The 19238-nt window shown below is 39.0% G+C and overlaps 2 protein-coding genes across 2 annotated transcripts; both read left to right on the top strand.

The window, feature by feature from the left end:
- The first annotated feature begins 18 nt into the window (after positions 1–18).
- On the top strand, positions 19–7740 carry plpp5 (phospholipid phosphatase 5). The gene is made up of 8 exons (XM_037099055.1): positions 19–179; positions 1435–1570; positions 1699–1807; positions 2513–2603; positions 2696–2759; positions 2857–2981; positions 3280–3450; positions 3654–7740. Exons 2-8 carry the CDS (start codon positions 1500–1502, stop codon positions 3821–3823), a joined length of 801 nt encoding a protein of 266 aa, XP_036954950.1. The 5' UTR covers positions 19–179; positions 1435–1499; the 3' UTR covers positions 3824–7740.
- An 843-nt stretch (positions 7741–8583) lies between these two features.
- Positions 8584–14148, top strand: cdc45 (CDC45 cell division cycle 45 homolog (S. cerevisiae)). The gene is made up of 18 exons (XM_037096848.1): positions 8584–8796; positions 8958–9017; positions 9495–9587; positions 9715–9852; positions 10054–10206; positions 10295–10353; positions 10447–10495; positions 10730–10791; positions 10884–10934; positions 11094–11213; positions 11339–11470; positions 11615–11713; positions 11817–11978; positions 12166–12304; positions 12419–12502; positions 12598–12716; positions 13320–13396; positions 13778–14148. The coding sequence occupies exons 1-18, from the start codon at positions 8746–8748 to the stop codon at positions 13840–13842; spliced, it is 1713 nt and encodes a 570-aa protein (XP_036952743.1). The 5' UTR covers positions 8584–8745; the 3' UTR covers positions 13843–14148.
- Positions 14149–19238: the final 5090 nt, after the last annotated feature.

The following is a 19238-nucleotide window of genomic DNA, read 5'->3' as shown; positions in this document are numbered from 1 at the left end:
GCTGTGATGTAGCCGCTAGCTTCACGGCTCCCATCTCTTCTGTGGCATCCCTGTTTCTCTTAAGTCCTCAGATGCACGACTTTCACCGTCGGCAGGAACAGAGGATGTCGAGGCCTGAATCATTTTAACACCACGTGTTGATATGAGGATAAAGAGATAAAAGAGACCACCTGTTTAAGGTCAGTAACGTACCTTGGGATTCCCTGTTTGACAACGCGGAAATGGGCCAGATGTCTTGTTTGACAGATGTTGCTAGCTTAGCTTAGCTTAGTCTGCTAACATAGTATTTCTACAACTCGGGCACTTGAGGTTAGGTTGTTTGCGCGTGTTTTGTGTATTGGCTTATGCTGGTGAGTCGTGTAATCGGTGTCGTTATTAGAAAAGCAGGTTTAATGACATATGAAATTAAATAACATCCTCTGAATAGAAGGTGCAGCATGCTGGCCTGTAAATCAGGTTTTGGACGGGGCAGGGGCTCCACAGTGTGAAAGCTGAATGGATATTCAGCACAAGGTTTACCAGTATCTCCGGATATGGATATATAGTCAGAGTTTAAGTGTTGGAGACATAATGTAAAATGGAGAATACTTTCCTCATTTGTCTGATTTTGTGTAGTTTTTGAGTAGTTTAGAGACAAAAAAAAAATGAAGACAAAGGTCAGTAACCTCTGCTGAAGTCGCGCCCCCCCCATGTTTAAGGGGATAAAAAGCTAGATTTACAGGTCAACATACAGCATCAAGTTATCAGTATTAACCTCTTTAAGGTAGAGTGTCTGTGGTTTATGTGTAAATTTAATCACAACAGTGGGCTGAAATGCAAAGGGTATGGGCTAATTAGTAAAGAGCAAGAAAATACTTTTCTAATATGATATAGTCTTCCTTCAGGAAAAACAGCTTTCAGAACTAGTAAATAAAGAATTGCCCCGGGACTGGGTAGGGCAATTATTTTGTTTTTGTTGGCTCATCTAATAGTAGGGTGTAGCAGTTCTAGTTCCCAAACATTTACAGTGTGAGCAACAGAATCATTACAGATGATAAGGTGAGACAGGGTGCTGTTGTTGTTGAAGCCAAAATTCAATGCCATCCCATGATATTTGCTAACATATGTGCCCACAATCAAGAGTACTCTGTTTTATTTGGTATGCTAAGATGTGAAATAGGAGAGTCTCAAAATGGGCATAACTAACCTAACACTATCCAAAATGGGGATTTCAGTCAGGTCATCAACAATCTTTTAGAAGGGAGCAACCCCACCAACTACAAAAATTGTGATATAGAGAGCAGATATTTGTACTATGTACTGAATGTGTGACTGATGTACTTAGTAATTAGTTCCTGTTTTCATATCTTATTAGATTGTGGTTTTATTGTTTCTTTCAATACCCAAATCAAACAAAAGCACAAACACAAAATCTTTTTGTGATGTTTTTTTTAGCCCCAGTTAAGTAAAAGTGGCGTGATGATGTTTGCTGTTGACTGAAGTCCATTCCAACAAACAAAATGAAGAGGAGACTACTTCGTGGTTTCCTGTCGGAGATTTCCATCCGGACGGCTTTGCTGGTTGTGTTCCTGTAAGTCTTCCCACCTTTGAATTATTGGTTTGTTGATCTGTCCTTTTAAAGGGCAAACGTTGTTTTAATAAGTAGACAACAAACGGAGAAACATACAACATACCAAGATTTTTTATTTTTTTGTGTAGCGTGACGGAGCAGCTTCCTCCTTTCTACCGTGAGATCCAGCCAGAGGAGATGTGGTTGTATAAATTCCATCGTGTAGAGAAAGACCACGTGCCCACCTCTCTTATGTTTGTAAGTAGACTTGAAATGAGCATAATAAATATTCCAGGTTGAGTTTTCCCTCTCACACCTCTTCCCTGACAACAATCCCCACAGAGAATCTGAACTACCTTCCTGCCCTCTACAGTCTTTAAAGGATCATTCAAATCGTCCTTTTTAACTCATCAATCACCATCAGATTACTGTGACAACCATCCTTCCAAATCATATCTTGAGTTTAAAGATCAATTCTCCACCTTCCCCACATAACCACTGGCTTCAATACAGGTAGAAATTCAGTTTCTGGGGACCTGACCTGTGCAGAGTGTCACTCCAAAAAAATGAATTGATTATGATCAGGGATTGAACATATTTAAGAGGTTTTTTTTCTTCACAAAAATAAAAGACTATTAACATTATACACATTTTTTAAACAGATTTTTATTTCATTACATTTCTTACGCTAGAAACATCTGGAGGTCAAAACTCAACCTTATGATGGAATTAGGAGTGTCACAATATAGCAATTGAAATATTGATATTGTGTTAATAATGCACTCATGATAATATTCTGTAAAGAATCTGGCAAAGATGTTTGGCCTTGTGCTTCTCTTGTTTATGAGTTCAACTGGTTGCCTTTCCAGGTGTGATTGAGTGTAACTAATCTTTCTTTACAGATAAATATTAATTTGGCATTAAGTGGATTTAAGTTGTAATACGCACATCTTTTTTCTTCAGAGTGTGGCAGTTTTCACCCCTTTGATTGTAATCCTGGTTTTCGCCTCCCTGAAGAAGTCAGAGCGAGGAGATGTAAAGGAGGCCTCACTGGGTAAGAAAGCAGACACTAGTTTTTCACATTAAAACAAAGATACCAACCAGTTGAATGTATTGATCTGTGTGTCATTTCCCTCTGTCATCCAGCTGTGACTTTGGCTCTGGTGCTGAATGGAGTTTTCACCAATGTCATCAAGCTTGTTGTTGGCAGGTAAACATGGATCACAACATAGCAGCGGATAATAATGCCAAGTGTTAAAGTGGATTAAAGTCTGAATCTGTCCTCTCTGTGTTTGTCTCTACTTTAGGCCACGGCCAGACTTCTTCTACCGTTGTTTCCCAGACGGGCAGATGAACCTGGAGTTGCGCTGCAGTGGTGACCCAGATGTCGTCATGGAGGGCAGGAAGAGCTTTCCCAGTGGACACTCTTCCTGTAAGGGCTTTTTATGGTCGATTATGCCTAAGTGGCGGATGCATTTTCATCAAGAGGCACCCAGGCAAAACAGCAAATGCACAAAGTGGGGCAGAGGGGCAAATGAAATATCTGACAATGATGTATATAAGTGTATTTTTGTCTCCAGGCTCTTCTTTTGGTGAATAAGCATGAGAGAGTCCCTCGACTTTTTTTAAAAAGCTTTGCTCCATGTCTAATCCCCGCCCCCTGTCTTTTTGTAGTTTTCTCTTTCTCTGTGTCCTACTCACCCTTTTGATCCTTTTCTCCTCGATCCCAGTCGCCTTTGCAGGTTTGGGTTTCACTGGGCTGTACATCGCAGGGAAGCTGCGCTGCTTCAATGCAGCGGGACAAGGCAGAGCGTGGCGGCTGTGTGCCTTCCTCACACCTCTACTTCTCGCAACAGTGATTGCCCTCTCCAGAACCTGCGACTACAAGCACCACTGGCAAGGTCAGAGTCACAGAAAAGAAGCAGGTGGTACAATGCATGATGACATTTGCACAATTGCCTCTCTTAACATTGCCTCTCTTAATATTCTTCCCAGATTTTTTATTTTTTTTTTTTTAAACATGAGCACAAGATTCATTCATGAAGCTGCGGGGTCAAACTCTTTATACCTGTGTGCTGTCTTCTTCTCTTTCCCCTTCTTGCAGATGTATTAGTGGGCTCTCTGCTGGGTCTTGCCATTGCCTGGTTGTGTTACAGGCAGCACTACCCTCCACTGCAGGACCCTGACAGCTACAGACCTCTTCGCCACAGAGAGACTGTTCCTGCTGCACAGGAGCGCAAGCTGGCCAACTCTAACTACATCCTGCCCCTGTAGCAGAGCAGTACCTGGATCATACTCTTCGCTGGTGTCATTTATTATTCTGGATTACATGGTAATCCTTATAATTCTGTTATTTACATTGTCAGGGCTGGGCGGTTTATCACTATTTCTTGTTTTTATTATTATAACTGTATGGTGGGAATTTTCTTTTCGTATGGTGAAACAAGACACATCATTTGTTTTCCCAATTAACAACAAATTTCTTCTGAATGGTTTGTGAAAGACTAGAGAGTTGCTGTATGAAACAGCTCTAGTTCAACAGTCCAGAGTAGTGGACTTAAACTATATAAACAACTTAAAATGAGGTTTTAAAAGAAATTACAGTTATTATTTTACACAAAATGTATAAATATTGGAGGGCCTGTTGAATATCACACATGTATAACATTTATCACAATCCATCCATATGGCCCAGCCCTACACAAACCTGTGTATTGTGCCTATAGATCACATGACTTTAACACTCACAACAGCTGAGCAGGTCAACCACACAAGCACTGCACTACTAGTCCACTGCCCATCAATCGCTGGCTCAGCTGCTGTGAAACAGTTTTCTCATGTTGAGTCACAATTCTGTGATTGTTTTGTAAACTTTTTCAACAAGCAGGGTTGAGACTTCAGGAAAAAATACACAGTATTGGATGTTTGTGCACTGATGTTCATTACTGACCTTTGAGACACGTAATATGGTAAAGAGAGTCCGAGCTCAACAGCTATTAGGTGTTAAATCAGTTGGTCAGTGGATCGAAAATTACATGTGAATACTTTTTATTCTAGATTATTCCTTAATATAATTTATCAACCCTTAATATCAAACACTTGCAGCTTCTCAGATGTAAAGATTTGCTGCTGTCGTATCATTGTAAATTGAATGTACAAGGGTAGGACTTATAAGACAAAACAAGCAATTTCAATTGAAAAAATGTAGATATTTCATAATAATCTTACATTTATCAGACAAAAGCTGTAATCATGCAAGTAAAATAGAACATAAGTTTGATTTTAGACAACGAAAACAGTTCCAGTCAGAGCTTGAAAAAGGTCCACTTATTAAAGAATGAGAGCTTTCAACTGCTTCTCAAAGTTTAAATGTGATCAGAAGATGTAAATGTGGTATGACAAACAGCTGGGAAAAAAAAAATACAAGGTGGATGTCCTTGAGCCAGTACAGGGGTTACAATCACCACTGTAACTGACCACTTGATATCATGTGCCTCAGTGTTTGGATTTACATTACTTGATGCCTCTTGGGCCAGCTCCACTCACTAAATATGCATTTGGAAGCTCCATGTAATCAGCAAGTGGACCTTTGAGCTTGTTTATCACCATATAGTATTTGCTTTGACAAGCGAATACTGGTCAAGTAAGAGGTGTTAATTTTGGCTGTTCATATCTGAAGTAAGGGTGTGTGATTTGAACAAAATTCTCTATCATAGTTTATAATGTAATTTTATATCATGATACATTAATGTTACATCATATGTAATTGATCTAATGGAAAAGCAACAGTTTATTGATTAAAAAAAATTACACAGGTAGATCTTTGTAAGAATAAAACTGGCATTATATTATTTTTTATCGAAAAATTCTATGAAAAGGCCAAAACCATTGATCATTCAGAACTTTTCGACTTCCCTACCCTGTTTGTGGCACTTGGTCCCAAAACCCGTTAATTCCTACTGAAGACACAAAACTTTAACACTCAGTTACTTTTGTACGGTTTATTGTGCTTTCTCCAATTGTCTTAGTAATGTCCTAACACAGATGGGCACTGTGGTGTTTAGACAGTGGTACTCAATCAGGAGGAAATTGTGCATTTTCTGGGGACAACTTTCAATTGAGGATTAAAACACTTTTAATGTCCAAGTTGTTTTTGTAGAACAGTGGAGGTCTATGGCACAGACAAATACTATATGCACAGGCAATATTTATTAGTATATTCTCAATTTATTATCGGATTTAGTCTCCTCATGGAATTTCTTCACAATAACAGGAAAGCATATAATTGTTCTTGATTGCTATCATGGTACTAACTGTATAGTAATATCTCTGTCATTTGACACAATGAAATTATCTCATCATGCTCATCAACATACTGCCCACTTCTATCTGAAAGCGCCTCTTTGGTTGTCCTCATGTGTAGAGCGGGTTAATCAAAACTACTTTACATATCTTTGATCTTCATAATTCTGCTCTCCTGCCTCCGTTTTTAGTGCTGTTTCTGTCTTCCTTTATTATATTTTGAATATGTCCATTCACAAATGTTTTCATGTATGTTAAGGGTTCATATTCCAAATCCTCAGTTTAATGGCCTGATGTAGCATATCCACTCGTCTCTTCTCATGGGTTCTGCTGTACTTTCTTTGTAACGACACAAATGCATCTCCACAGCTCATCTGCTAATATTGCCACAAGTTAATACGACTGTAAAAGAACCATAAGATAAATGTTTTCCCACGTCAGTGGTCTCAGGCTTAGTGTAGGTCTGACTTCCGTTACTACACACCCTTCTGGCTCCTCTGCCAACCTGTCTAGAGTGTGAATGTTCACCAGAGGTGGAGAGACGTGTGGTGTAAAGGGGTTGGTTTTTGGATCTAGAACGTGAGTGAGATCAGACTGTAACCTCTCCAAGCGATGGTGCTAGCCTCCCAGTGCTCCTGCTGGTCAGGTTTTCTATCCTCTTAATAGTTTTATTGGCACACAACGTTTGGTGGAATTTTATTTTTTCATTTAAGACTATGAATACTACAGTCTGTGATTCAGTTTTGTTTTTGTTTTTTTTTACTTTATGTTAATGTTTACGAGGTCGGATTTTAATTAGAACGAGCAACTCAGCCTTTGGCTAGGTATGACTGGTTTACAGGTTAAACATGAAAAACAAAACTTCTTATGTATCTGTTTGCGCGTGAAACCAGCCAAAGTTTTTGCATGGTCAAAGCACTTTTGATCGTCGCTGTGAATCAAGCTTAAAGCAGCTGGATTGCAGTGGTTTCAGACCAAACTTGGCAGAAAAAAAACATAAATTTGTGCCTTTGTTTACTAAATTACTGTATTACTCTCAGTTTATTAATTCTAAGTATATACTGCATGTTACAGTGTATACTCTGGCATGTTGTGGACACACCTTTGTTCCCAGTCTTTATGTTTACGTTTTACAGTCTGTAGCTTTCAGTCGGCATGCTGCCTTTCTTTACCTCAGAAAAGAAATGTTAATAAATAATGTTGCTGATGGAGTCAGATGTGAAGATTTTTAGGGAGAACGGAACAGAGTAGCCAAGAGGAGGAAAAACTTCACTTTTTGCAAAACTTTGAGACAAACAGTATTTTAATTTACTCACTCTTAATGGTGTTTATGAGATGATGTACAGGTCTGAGTGTATTTAATTTGGGGGCATGTGGGAGTTTACTTGAATTTTGAATTTTTGTTTGTATACCTTTTAATGTGATAATATTATTTCATGAAAATATTGGTCATATTTGTGGGCTCGTAGGTTTGTGGTGGATCCCTTAGACAAAATAAAAACTGTTGATTAGACTGCTGCATTTTGATAAAATCATGCATGTTTCACAGCTAAAGAGCAACACACTTTTGTCATAACTGTACTTTCCATCCAAATACCCACATTTCCATCCATTTCTGTCAATTTATGTGATTTTACTGTATCAAGTTAATGATCATGTCTGGGCTCCTTCAGATCTACTGTTATGACAAGGGATGATATTAAAATTTGCCTGTTTGCATTGTTTATGTCCTGCTCATCATGATTTGCCTTGACTTGTAGGACCACATAGCAGCCGCTAATGCTGATACATTATCCTGACTGTACATGTTGTGATGCTTTTAATGAATCTTTTGGTGACACTAAATGATGTTTCTAAATAATCTTGCAATACACATTGTCCTTTGCTTATTTTCTTGTGAGTCATCCTATTTTTGTGTGATGATTGACAATATAAATATTTTCTAGTAAATTTTATTATTTATTATTATTTTATTAAACTCAACAATTCCTGTATGTTACAAAGTACAATCCTTCCAGCCTTTCAACCTTTCACAATCCTTTCATTTCGCAACCAGGCTTTTATTGTGAAATATTTACAGGAACATGTTATGTAAAAGTTCAGAGATTTGGACTGTTCTACTACAGTACTTCAAAATGTAGATATTATATAATAGTGGACAGTTTTTATACAGTGACCACTGAAAGTGCTTTATAACACAAGTCAGCACTGAAACCTTAACACTCCTTGGCAGAGATGACCAAAGCGACACTTACTCATGAGGTGCAAGACATTCATACTCTGTATCATTGATATATTATCAATATGATTATTTATATTTTTTTTATTAACAGTTTAAATCTGTGTGTACCCAGTAACCACAGCTGTCAAACAGAGTAGCAGAGTAAAAAGTCCAGAATTTTCCACCAAGATGTAGCAGAGTAGAAACATTAAGTAGCTAGTATAAAGTATTATACTTGAATAAATCTATCAAACTGGGGTTAGGTGCCTTAATATTTTAATTACTGAAGATGTCAGGTGGGTGTTTCAGCTTCTGAACGAAAAAAATGTTTAATCGAAAACAATTTCGCAGGAAACTGTTAAAATACCTGTCTATTTGTGTTGCCCTTGACAGGTTTGCTATTCTTGCTATTCAGTGGTTTGGAAGCTGCTTTGTTTTTCTCAAAATGGTAGGCGTGGCCTCCATCCTCTGACGTACGTCATTTCCACCCCCAGTGATTGGTTGGATGTGACGTGTAGATTTGGCGCCACATTTCCAACAAGGAACAGAGGTCCGCTGTGAAAGAGCTCCGTATTTGACAGCAAACCAAAATAAGCCGCTGTTCATGCCACTTTAGCGATATTTCACCGGGTTTTGTTTCGTCTTAGAAGTGTTAAACCGACGTTTTTTGAGAATGTTCATCAGCGACATAAGAAGGGAATTCTATGACGTAGTTGCCAACCAGGTACGTTGTTTTGGCTAACTGCAACATTAGGTTAGCTAACTTGAAGCATAACGAACTTTGCTAACACCACTCAGCAGATATGTAAGTCTTCGTTATCGTCATCGTCATTTTTTGTATATGTTGTACTAAACATGATCTGTCGTACGGTACCTGGCTTTCAGAGAGTTGCCCTCCTGGTGGCATCAGACATCGACGCTCTCTGCGCCTGTAAGATACTGCAGGTAAGAGAATCGGCTAACTATTAGCAAACATTAGCTCATCGCCTTCTGTTTGTTTAACACAGCAGAGTTTCCGAATGAAATGTGTTTATGTAGCTGTTTTTAAAAATGTCAGTGACGTATTTGTAGTACTTCGAAGCTCCTTCCCCGTGTCGTGTATGTCATGTACAATAAATTATGTGTGCACTTTTAAATGGATGGCGATGGCTAGAGGATATTGTTAACATGGGGGCATAATGCAGTGATTAATTACTCCCAGTTGTATCTTTTAATCTTACATCAGCAAATTGTACTTGGGCAATGTAAAATCTTACATTTATATCTTGTAGGTGCACATTTCAATGCCCTCATACATGAAGTGCATTTAAAAAAAAAATGTGTTTAGATTTTGTGTTCCCATGTTCTTACTCGTCATTGAAAGGCTACTGATAAACAAGTAAATTAAACAATAATTGCAAAATATTTTTGTTTCTTTACCAGGCACTTTTCCACTGTGACCAGATCCAGTACACACTTGTCCCAGTTACAGGCTGGCAGGATCTTGGCACTGCCTTCCTTGAACACAAAGAGCAGGTATAATCACATCAGACTTAATTTTCTCGAAGCTAAAGGACACTGGATAAACAAGGAGAAACTGATAAGGTTTGCTACACTGTCGCTTTAAATTAAATGTGGTATTTTGCTGTATGGTGAATTGCAGTTCCGGTACTTTGTTCTCATCAACTGCGGGGCAAATGTTGACCTTCTTGAGATGCTACAGCCAGATGATGACTCCATCTTCTTCATCTGTGACACTCATCGGCCCATAGATGTGGTCAATGTCTACAATGACAGCCAGGTGATGGATAATCATAAATTCAGCTCACATGATTGATAAAGAAGGAAGCAATCTTACACATTCATTTGTTAATTTGTACTGTGCTGCAGCCAAATGTGTTTTATTAGCTTGTTTGAAATGTGCGAGTGACATCAGAATATTGTATATCTCTGTAGAAACTGTGCTGCCATGCTCATACTTGTGGAATCATCTTATCCACAGATAAAGCTACTTATCAAACAGGATGATGACCTTGGTGTGCCCTCATATGACGATATCTTTCGAGATGATGAAGATGATGAGGAAGGAGGTGACTCTGGAAATGAGAGTGATGAAGGCTCAGAACCATCTGGGAAACGGAGGAGATATGATGAAGTAACTATCAAGCAGAATGAGATGCACCACTGACATGAATCAAAACAGCGTCGACCTGACTCTAATGAGTGTTTGACTTTCTTTGCAGGGGGCAGTTGAGAGAAGGATTGACAGACAGCGAGCGAAGCGCGAGTGGGAGGCACGAAGGTGAAGTGTTTTTTAAAGGAGGTGCACGGATGGTATTTGTCATATAGACATTATGATTTAAAAACTGACTATCATATTTCACTCATTTCTTAGGAGGGAAATCTTGTTTGACTATGAGCAGTATGAATATCATGGGACCTCTGTGAGTAGACACATTTATTTTTCTTTTTGAGTTCTTGAATGCTAAGATGAGCAAGACAAGTGAACTGGATGATTTGCATGTCTTAAAAATGCACAAAAACTAAAAAAAAAGGTTTTTATACCTGCATGTAAATTTCTTCTATGCATAGATTGGTGTTTAGATGACTTTGATTTCACATACTCTATTGTTGTTTCCAAATTAATTCCTGAAATGTTTTCAATTATCTGTTTTCAGGCTGCAATGATGTTTTTTGAACTGGCGTGGGTGTTGACTAAAGACACCAAGGACATGCTCTGGTAAACTGTCATATATTTTTTTGTTGTTGTTGCTGTTTGTGTATATGTACTGCACAAGTCAACTGTTGACTTTGGTTTTTGTTTGTTTGCAGGTGGGCTGTCATTGGGCTGACAGACCAGTGGGTTCACGATAAAATTACACAGTGAGAAAGTCTTCAGTATTTCAAAACATGATTCTAAAAAACAATAATCGTTTCCCTTGGAATTGCTGAAGTACAGATATTCATGTTTACCAGATGTATTTGCTGTGTTTGCATCAAGTTGTTCACTGAATTATATTTATATGTTTTATTCCGTTTTAGTATGAAATATGTGACAGACATCGCTACAATGCAGCGGCACGTTTCCCGGCATAACCACCGAAATGAGGATGAGGAGAATTCCCTCTCTATCGACTGTATGAGGATTTCCTTTGAATACGAGTATCCTTAATTCATCTGAATTTTTTTTCCCATACACAGTTCAGTGTCATAGTAGCAAGAATCACTGATAGGTACTTGACAGTTTGTATGTTTTTCTTCGAGTTTTCTTTAACCCTTTGCTTCAGCCTCCGTCTAACCCTCTACCAGCACTGGTCCCTGTATGAGAGCATCTGTAATTCCTGTTACACATCGTGCAGCTTTAAGCTTTGGACGTTAAATGGCCAAAAGAAACTCCAGGAGTTCCTGGCTGACATGGGGTAAGTGCTGAGAAATCATTTTTTTGTGTATTTAACATGGAAACATTTATCTACAGCAGTAATAACGGTGTTCCATGGAATTGTATGCAAGTGTCTAATGGGAAAATAAGATTTCTTACTTTTTGAATGGTGGATATTTAACAGGCTGCCTCTGAAGCAAGTGAGACAGAAATTCCACTCCATGGACATGTCAATCAAAGAGAACCTAAGGGACGTCATTGAGGAATCCTCCAATAAATACGGGTATTGATCTAGAAAAAACTCAAAGAAGAAAAGGCTCTTTACACTCACATGCACGTGTTGACAGCCTGACATGATCTGTCTTATTATGTTTCCCCTCCATCAGTATGAAGGACATCCGCATCCAGACATTTGGCGTGCACTTCGGCTTTAAGAACCGCTTCCTGGCCAGTGACATGGTGCATGCTACTGCTGCCTTGCTGGAGAGCACTGAGAAAGATGAGAGTGACAGTGACAACTTCATCAAGGCTCTGGACTCTCTTTCCAGGTGTGTAGCAGAGACTTAATGTCAGTCCATTCACTGACCAAAATCCTGATGCTCTTGTATTTTCGCACATGTTGATAAGATGACTAGAAGTAGTTTAAAGCAAAAGTGTCTGTTTTTTTTAAGCAAATTACATAAACATTTGTGACAGCTTAAATTCCTATGCTCTGTTTATCTCTTTTCTGTCTAGGAGTAACCTTGAGCGTCTACATACCGGCATTGACCTGGCTAAGAAGAAGCTGATAGCTGTCCAGCAGACAGTTGCTAGCTGCATCTGTACCAACCTGATCCTGTCACAGGGACCCTTCCTCTACTGCTACCTCATGGAGGTATGAGTGTCTGTATGACCTGCAGGGGTGTGTGTGTGTGTGTGTGTGGCTGCTTCTTAAGATGATAATCCTGCTCAGCTCAATATTCTTCTTCTCCTGCTCTTTCGTGTGAAGGGAACTCCTGATGTGAAGCTCTTTTCTAAGCCCATGGCCTTGACTCTTCTCTGCAAGTACCTTCTGAAGGCTTTTGTCCATTCTGTAAGTATCTGATTGTAAAAGAGCAAACTTTTCACTTGTACTGAAAACACACTGCTGTTGGTGTCTCTTTCATTTATGCTGTTTTTGTTGGTTAGACGAGGAATAAGCGCTGCAAACTGCTTCCACTCATCATGGCTGCTCCCAAGGATGTGGAGAAGGGAACTGTCATTGTTGTTGGAATCCCACCTGAGTCTGAAACATCGGACAAGAAGAAGTAAGATATAGCTTCATAAGATATGTAGAGTATTGCCAAATATGGCTAAGCCAACAATATATTTTATATCTGGTATGATTTTAGCTATTGATTCTGAGGACCCGTCAGCAAGTGAAATGCTCTTGCCATGTAATGTGGTTCTTCTGGGGGAAAATAGCATGTTTGTCCCATATCTTTTGTTGACCGAGTCCATGTTTCAGGTTGACATTGTTATATTCAACTCTTACATCATCCTTATTCAAAAACAACTGTTATTAGTTACTAGCTTTACTATTTGTCAGGAAAAAAACTATTTGCTATGTAAAGATTTAGTGCATAAAAGACATTGTGAGCATTTGGGACATTTTAACTTCAATTTTTGCAGGAAAATTACTTTACTTTGTTTGCTAGTTGTGTTGGTACATAGAAGACAGGGAGTGTGTTTCATTGAGGTCAACAGTTATGTCCTCAGACTGCTGAGAAATTACCAGAACTATTAATTGATTATCAGAATTGTTTGTTATTCATATTCTGCCAATCGACATCTTTAGTTGTAATGTGTAATTTTTATTGTATACAACAAAATTGCCCCATTTCCTCAATTCTTATCCTCTTTACTCCAAGTTTCTTTGGTCGAGCCTTTGAGAAAGCTGCAGAGAGCACCAGCTCCAGAACTCTTCATGACCACTTCGACACTTCAAGTAAGTGAAACTCCCATTTACAGTTTTTATTTTGTTGGGTTCATTTTCTCATCAATGTTTTATATGGGTCAAGGACAATCCCTTCATCAGACACTGGGTGGCAGCCTCGGTTTCATTTCTAGCAGAGCTTCAATTATCAAAACTGATGACTCAGACATAGCGAACATCATAAAACAGATAATTATTTGAGGGTATGATCACATTTTGCAGTGTAACTACACATCAGTCATTGTTAGGCATAACATTTGCTGAGTATTTATCACACCTTTTATTTGTCTCTACCTACTCCCGGTCCTGTGACTGTCAAATACATGACAATTGATTTGTTCAGAAATAGAAATGTGTATTTATTAATTGTTCTTTGTTTTTTTCCCTCTGTAGTCATAGAGCTGAAGACGGAAGACAGGAGCAAGTTTCTGGATGCACTCATCACCCTCTTGTCATGAGAAGACGTGTCAACATGCCTTATGAAACTGAGTTCTTTGTTTGAGTCTCGAATGGCGTATGTTAGATGTGACTGAAATGAATGAATCTCACCAGACGTGCAGTGTCACCAACAGAAGATCTGTGTGTGTTTTAAATGTTTTTATCATTTTGTGTGTATATTGTACAGTCTTTTTGTAAATGTGTGGAAGTCTTACTTTTTACTTTTCAATTCTTGTAATGTGTGTCTTTTATTCCTGTCTTTGTATGTGAGTGCTTCTTCACATTTTTAAACATGTTTAATAAATCATAGTACATTTCTAAAAATGTTTTGTCTGTGGTCATGAGAAGTAGTTAGTTGTAGTATGTTAATTATAGTTTCTATGAGTTTTTGCACTTTGAGAGTTATGAAATGTAGAAACCTTCATTTACTTTTAGATTCATATTATCATATTAAGTGCTCTTAAAACATAAAATGTAAATCAGATATAAAAGTTGCTTCTTATGTTTTTTGTTGTGCCTATACTACCTTGACCCCAAATGAGTAATCCCATGTTCCACAGGGATGTATCTTTTACAACCCTGGGACAGAATAGATGCTCGCTAAAAGTTGTTAAAATCTCTAATTTCAGAAAGTTTAAATTATGTTTTTAAATTCTTATCAGTACTCAACGGCCTGGATAGAGAACGTTTAAGGGGTAAGGAACATTGTATGTTTGAGATCACAATTCTCCTCTTCAAGGACATATATGATGTATACATCATTTATTGGAATCCGTTTATGAAAGATGACATTTACAAAGCAGATGGCTGTTAACTTATTAACTTAATAAGGTTGTTATTAGATTCTGGTTATGTGTAAGATCATTGTATCCTACTGTTATCACTGCCACAGATGTACCTGAAAGGCCTCCTAAGTAGTCCTGCCTTTAATTCAATGACCATGCCAAACATTTGCATAATTTGACTCTATTCATAGTGGAAGTAAAGCTAACTTGAAGCTGAAAACAACAGATTCCACCGTAGACATGGTGAGCGGTCTGTGATTGCGGTGTCTGACATTCTGTCAAATGAGATGTCAAATGTTTGTGCTGTCTCGACTTCAGCAGCCCTCATGACAGGTGGCAGAGCGGTGAGCAATTCAACCAGTCAACCATCCCTGAACTCCATTTGTTTTCAAAGACCTTCAGACGAAGTATTCCACAAGGAAAAATTAAATTACCGAAACTTTTTTAATTGATTTTCTCAATAAACAATGCCAATGATTCATGTGAAGAACCACCCTTGTTACAAAGAAAACAAGAACCTTATCTGTATCTGAAAAAGGAAGGTGAACTCTGTTGTGTTTGGCAGCTTTTGGCTGTAGGCAGAGTTTATTCAGCATGATCCAAACATTTGTTTTGCTGACGCACAACTTGTGGTTCCACAGAAAGTAAAAGTGCTCTCACTGGATTTCTCGTAAAAGTGTTGGCAGTGTAACGAACTTAACATCTTCTCCTGAACTTAGCCAGCTTTTATGGGGCAAAGGTTGGCGGCTGCGACCTTGGCCCACATTTGAGAATCTAGGCCAGGCCTCCTGGTGGGGATTTGTTGCCGCCCCAGAGAGTGACTGGAAATGTGGGGCCTGAGCTGTTCTCTGCGGGGTAATTAAGATCCTTATCACACTTGGATCAGGATGAGATCATGACCCTCAGAGTGGAAGGGTGTTTGGCTGGTTTGTGTTGGAAAGTCCGGACTGGCTGGCAGCAGCGGGACTGAAACGTGCCGTGGTCTGCATCGAGCTGCAGGATAGGATGTTCATATATACGGTGTTATTGTTACCAGTACAGGTTGTGTGCATCATTAATTAATCGTGCATGAATGTGTACGTCTTCCTGCTTCCGTTGGTCAACTATCTGAGAACAATTTACATCCATAATGATATTGTTTACGGTCACAGCCCAGTGATGTTATCAAGGATAAACAGTCCCCTCTGAGAAAGCAGAAATATAGAAAGCCTAGAGACGCTACAACTATATCTCTAACAGGGCGGAGAGTTTACAGAATTATCCTAAACTGTTGATAAATGTCTCTGCACCAGACTCGCTTTTTCAGACCCCTCATACAAAATAGCATCTAAACAGGACTTTCTCCAACATAAAAGCATGAAAAAGACCACACAAGACTGCAGAGTTGTCCTCTCAGATATGACTGCACAGAATCAAGCTTTTGGAGCAGGCGATTTCAAACTTTCAAATAGTTGCGTATCTAAAGTTTGCTGACATTTGCCACCAAAGCTACTGGTCACACCAGACAAAGTAAGACTTTAGCAGAAACATCACCACCGAGGGCACTGAACTGAGAAAGGGTGTGTTTTATTGCTTTTATTCAACTTTTCATTTGTATGGTGAAACTGTAACATTTCTTCTCTCAAAAGTTCAATAAACTTACTTTGTGTGCCAAGTGCTCAGATATCATTGAAAATTTGAATATGTAATTCCATGTCGACAGGGCAAAATCTTGATGTTGTTGATCATGTAATGAGATCAAAAGCTTTGCAACAGCTAGAAATGTAACTTGTGGTGCAAGTGTGTTTTTCGAACTGAGCTGTAGTTATGTTTCCTTCAGGCTCCTGGCTGTCATTACAGTGGTCATCCCTTTGTTGTCTGGTTTAGAGCATGATCCAGCCTGAACAGCTTTTTTTATCTAATCACATGACACATACCTGTTTAATATGCAGAGACGTCAGTCGGTGTGATGACGTCCCGGGAAGAGATCCACCTGTTCCACCCATCATTTGGCCTTCTCCCCTCAGCCATCAATCACTTTGCTCTCCAACCCCCCTCTTGCACCTCTAGTGAAGTGGGGCCACTGCCCTTTCCGCCGCTCTGCATCGGAGGAATGTGGCATGCAACAGACCCAACACACACACATGCGCGCACGCACACACAGAGGGAAACATACCCCCAAAGGGCCGGCTCGTACAGACGATGGATGTGTAGATGTGCAGAGCAGCATTTTTGAAGGCCTCACACTCAAACAGTCGTGTTGCCTTTAGTCCTCAGATGAGCTGCCACTGTTATGAGAGTAGTGATGTGGTGATGCAGGGTCAACAGAGTATTCTCTGGCTCACTTCTTGGACTATATGAGATATTTGCCAATGATAAAAAAAAAAAAAAACAACTCTATGCTTTGTTTGTTGATATTATTGATAACTGTTTTAATTGTGATAAATGTGGAAAAATTAACATTCCATAAACCAGATTCACAATTTTGCATAGACACAACACTTGGTAAAGTGTATAGCCCTACTCATACTGGATTCTTTATTTATTATTGATATTTGAGAGTATTATCTTAATCCATATCAACTTCAATAATTCTTTATACATAAACGCATAACAAACATTTTTGGATAAGGATCCCCACAGACATATTTCACAAGACATAAGAATAATATGTCAAATATTTTTTGTGAGAAATGATCTCCCTGACAAATAAACTGGATGAATAAAGAAACTTTAATAGCTAGATAAATAAATGTGAATGCAAATACCATCATGTCTGTAAAAATGTGATGCCACCTGACATATTGGCCTGGTCTTTTTATCAGCAGCGGTGAAACAAACAGTGAGGAAATCCTCTCTTATGTGTACAAATCCTGCGGTATGTAAAAAGTATGTAAAATGGCACATTTAATAATCAAATGTTTATTTTACTGGATTAGAATTATTGATGTATTAATGTTTTATACACTACTTTGCTGTAGCTTGTAACTTTATGCACTGCAAGGTCCACTCAGCTGTCACTGTCTGGAAGTACAAAATCTTCACAGTAAAGAGTGAACAGTACACTTTGTCACTACAGGAAGACTTGTGATGTCTTCTGAGCTCATTATACTCTTTGAGAACACTTTCAGTTGTTTTCATCCCTCGTGCCATGCCATCTCTAACAATGTCGGATTCCTAATAGGATTAGCTTTAGTGGACAGCCAGAGACAAAGAACTATAGTTGACTGTTTCTGCCTTCTGCCTGTCTTCCCATCATGCTGTGTGTGTTCATGTGAGAGGATGCTCACATGAACACACACACACACACACACACACACAAACAAATATCCTCACCTCAGACCTGTATTTTCGGCCCTGCTGTAGTAGCTTCATGTCAGCCTGTCAGCCCACAGATGTTCTTAATGATCCCTAACCCCTATGACCTTTAACCCTTCGAGCCCTCTCACAGTCGGAGTGTTACTCCCTGAATCCGTCTCCTCTCTTCCATTGTTTTGGGAAGAGAGGGGCTTTCAGGCAAAAGAGATTAGTATTGCTTGAAAAACATTTGCATGGATTTGATACTGATTGATATTTCTGAATAATGTAATTAACTAGCTTATTATGACCAACTGATCATTTCCAGATCTGTAATAATCCACTGTAATGTATACATGAGAAAATGCTAATTGGCAAGGCTGTCAGGCCAAATTTCGTTTGTTGTGTTTAACATTTTGGGAGATTTACATCACTTTCCTGTCTGCAGCTGATTAAGTTATGTCAAAATACTTGAGATCCATTAACACCTGTCTAATATAAATACCAGTATGTACACACACACACACACACACACACACACACACACACAGTGTCAGAAAAGTTGAGGTTCATACACAAAGCCAGACACAAATACAGGAAATGGACATCATACATAGTCCTGAAATGATTCTGAACACAAACTGACAAAGAGGGAGTGTTACACTCAAGGCTCTGTCTGTCGCTCTGTCTCTGATGGTCACAATGAGAATTAAGTGTTGAACTTACCTATAAGTATAGTGAAAAGATGTACAAGGTGTAACCGTGATTGAAGTAAATGTATTGAAGTTAAGAAATGTAATGTTAAATCGGTGAGTAAACTGGATTGAGCTGAGACCAAGAAGAAGTGTCAGAAAACTGATCACGCCTGGGGCACGGGCAGAGACCGTGATCGAGGCGTGATAGAGCATTGTGAAATCCAAACCGTCGTCAAGAAATCGTTAGCCGTCATCAAGGGACTCTTAGCCACTGAATGGAGAGATGGCTGAGAAAATGTCCTAAGAAGGACAAAAAACCGAGCCACTGTCCAAAGCGAAAGAGAAGTGTTATGAAATCGTTAACCATCATCAAGGGGCTGTTGGTAGGAGAGCTGCCATAACGGGCGTGGCTGGTGGCCATATCTGACCCTAGGACTATTCATGTCAGGTGCCAAACCAGAGGAAGCAGGGTCGACGTTCGGATTCAGGTAGTGAGAAGCTAGATGAGCCTCCTCACTACCAGCTTAAGACATCCCTGTTTAAATTTCCTCTTTTTAAGCAACGTTTTGTCAGTTTAGGGTTACAGTGCTTAGGATATTATATAAAGTTATAGACTCTCTCCAAGACCTCAGACTTGGGTAAAACAGCATATTTCGGTAT

Source organism: Acanthopagrus latus, chromosome 5 (genome assembly GCF_904848185.1).
Source record: "Acanthopagrus latus isolate v.2019 chromosome 5, fAcaLat1.1, whole genome shotgun sequence".
In the NCBI taxonomy this organism is placed as follows: domain Eukaryota; kingdom Metazoa; phylum Chordata; class Actinopteri; order Spariformes; family Sparidae; genus Acanthopagrus; species Acanthopagrus latus.
The sequence above is the reverse complement of the archived record's forward strand: the minus strand, read 5'-3'. Positions and strand labels throughout refer to the sequence as shown.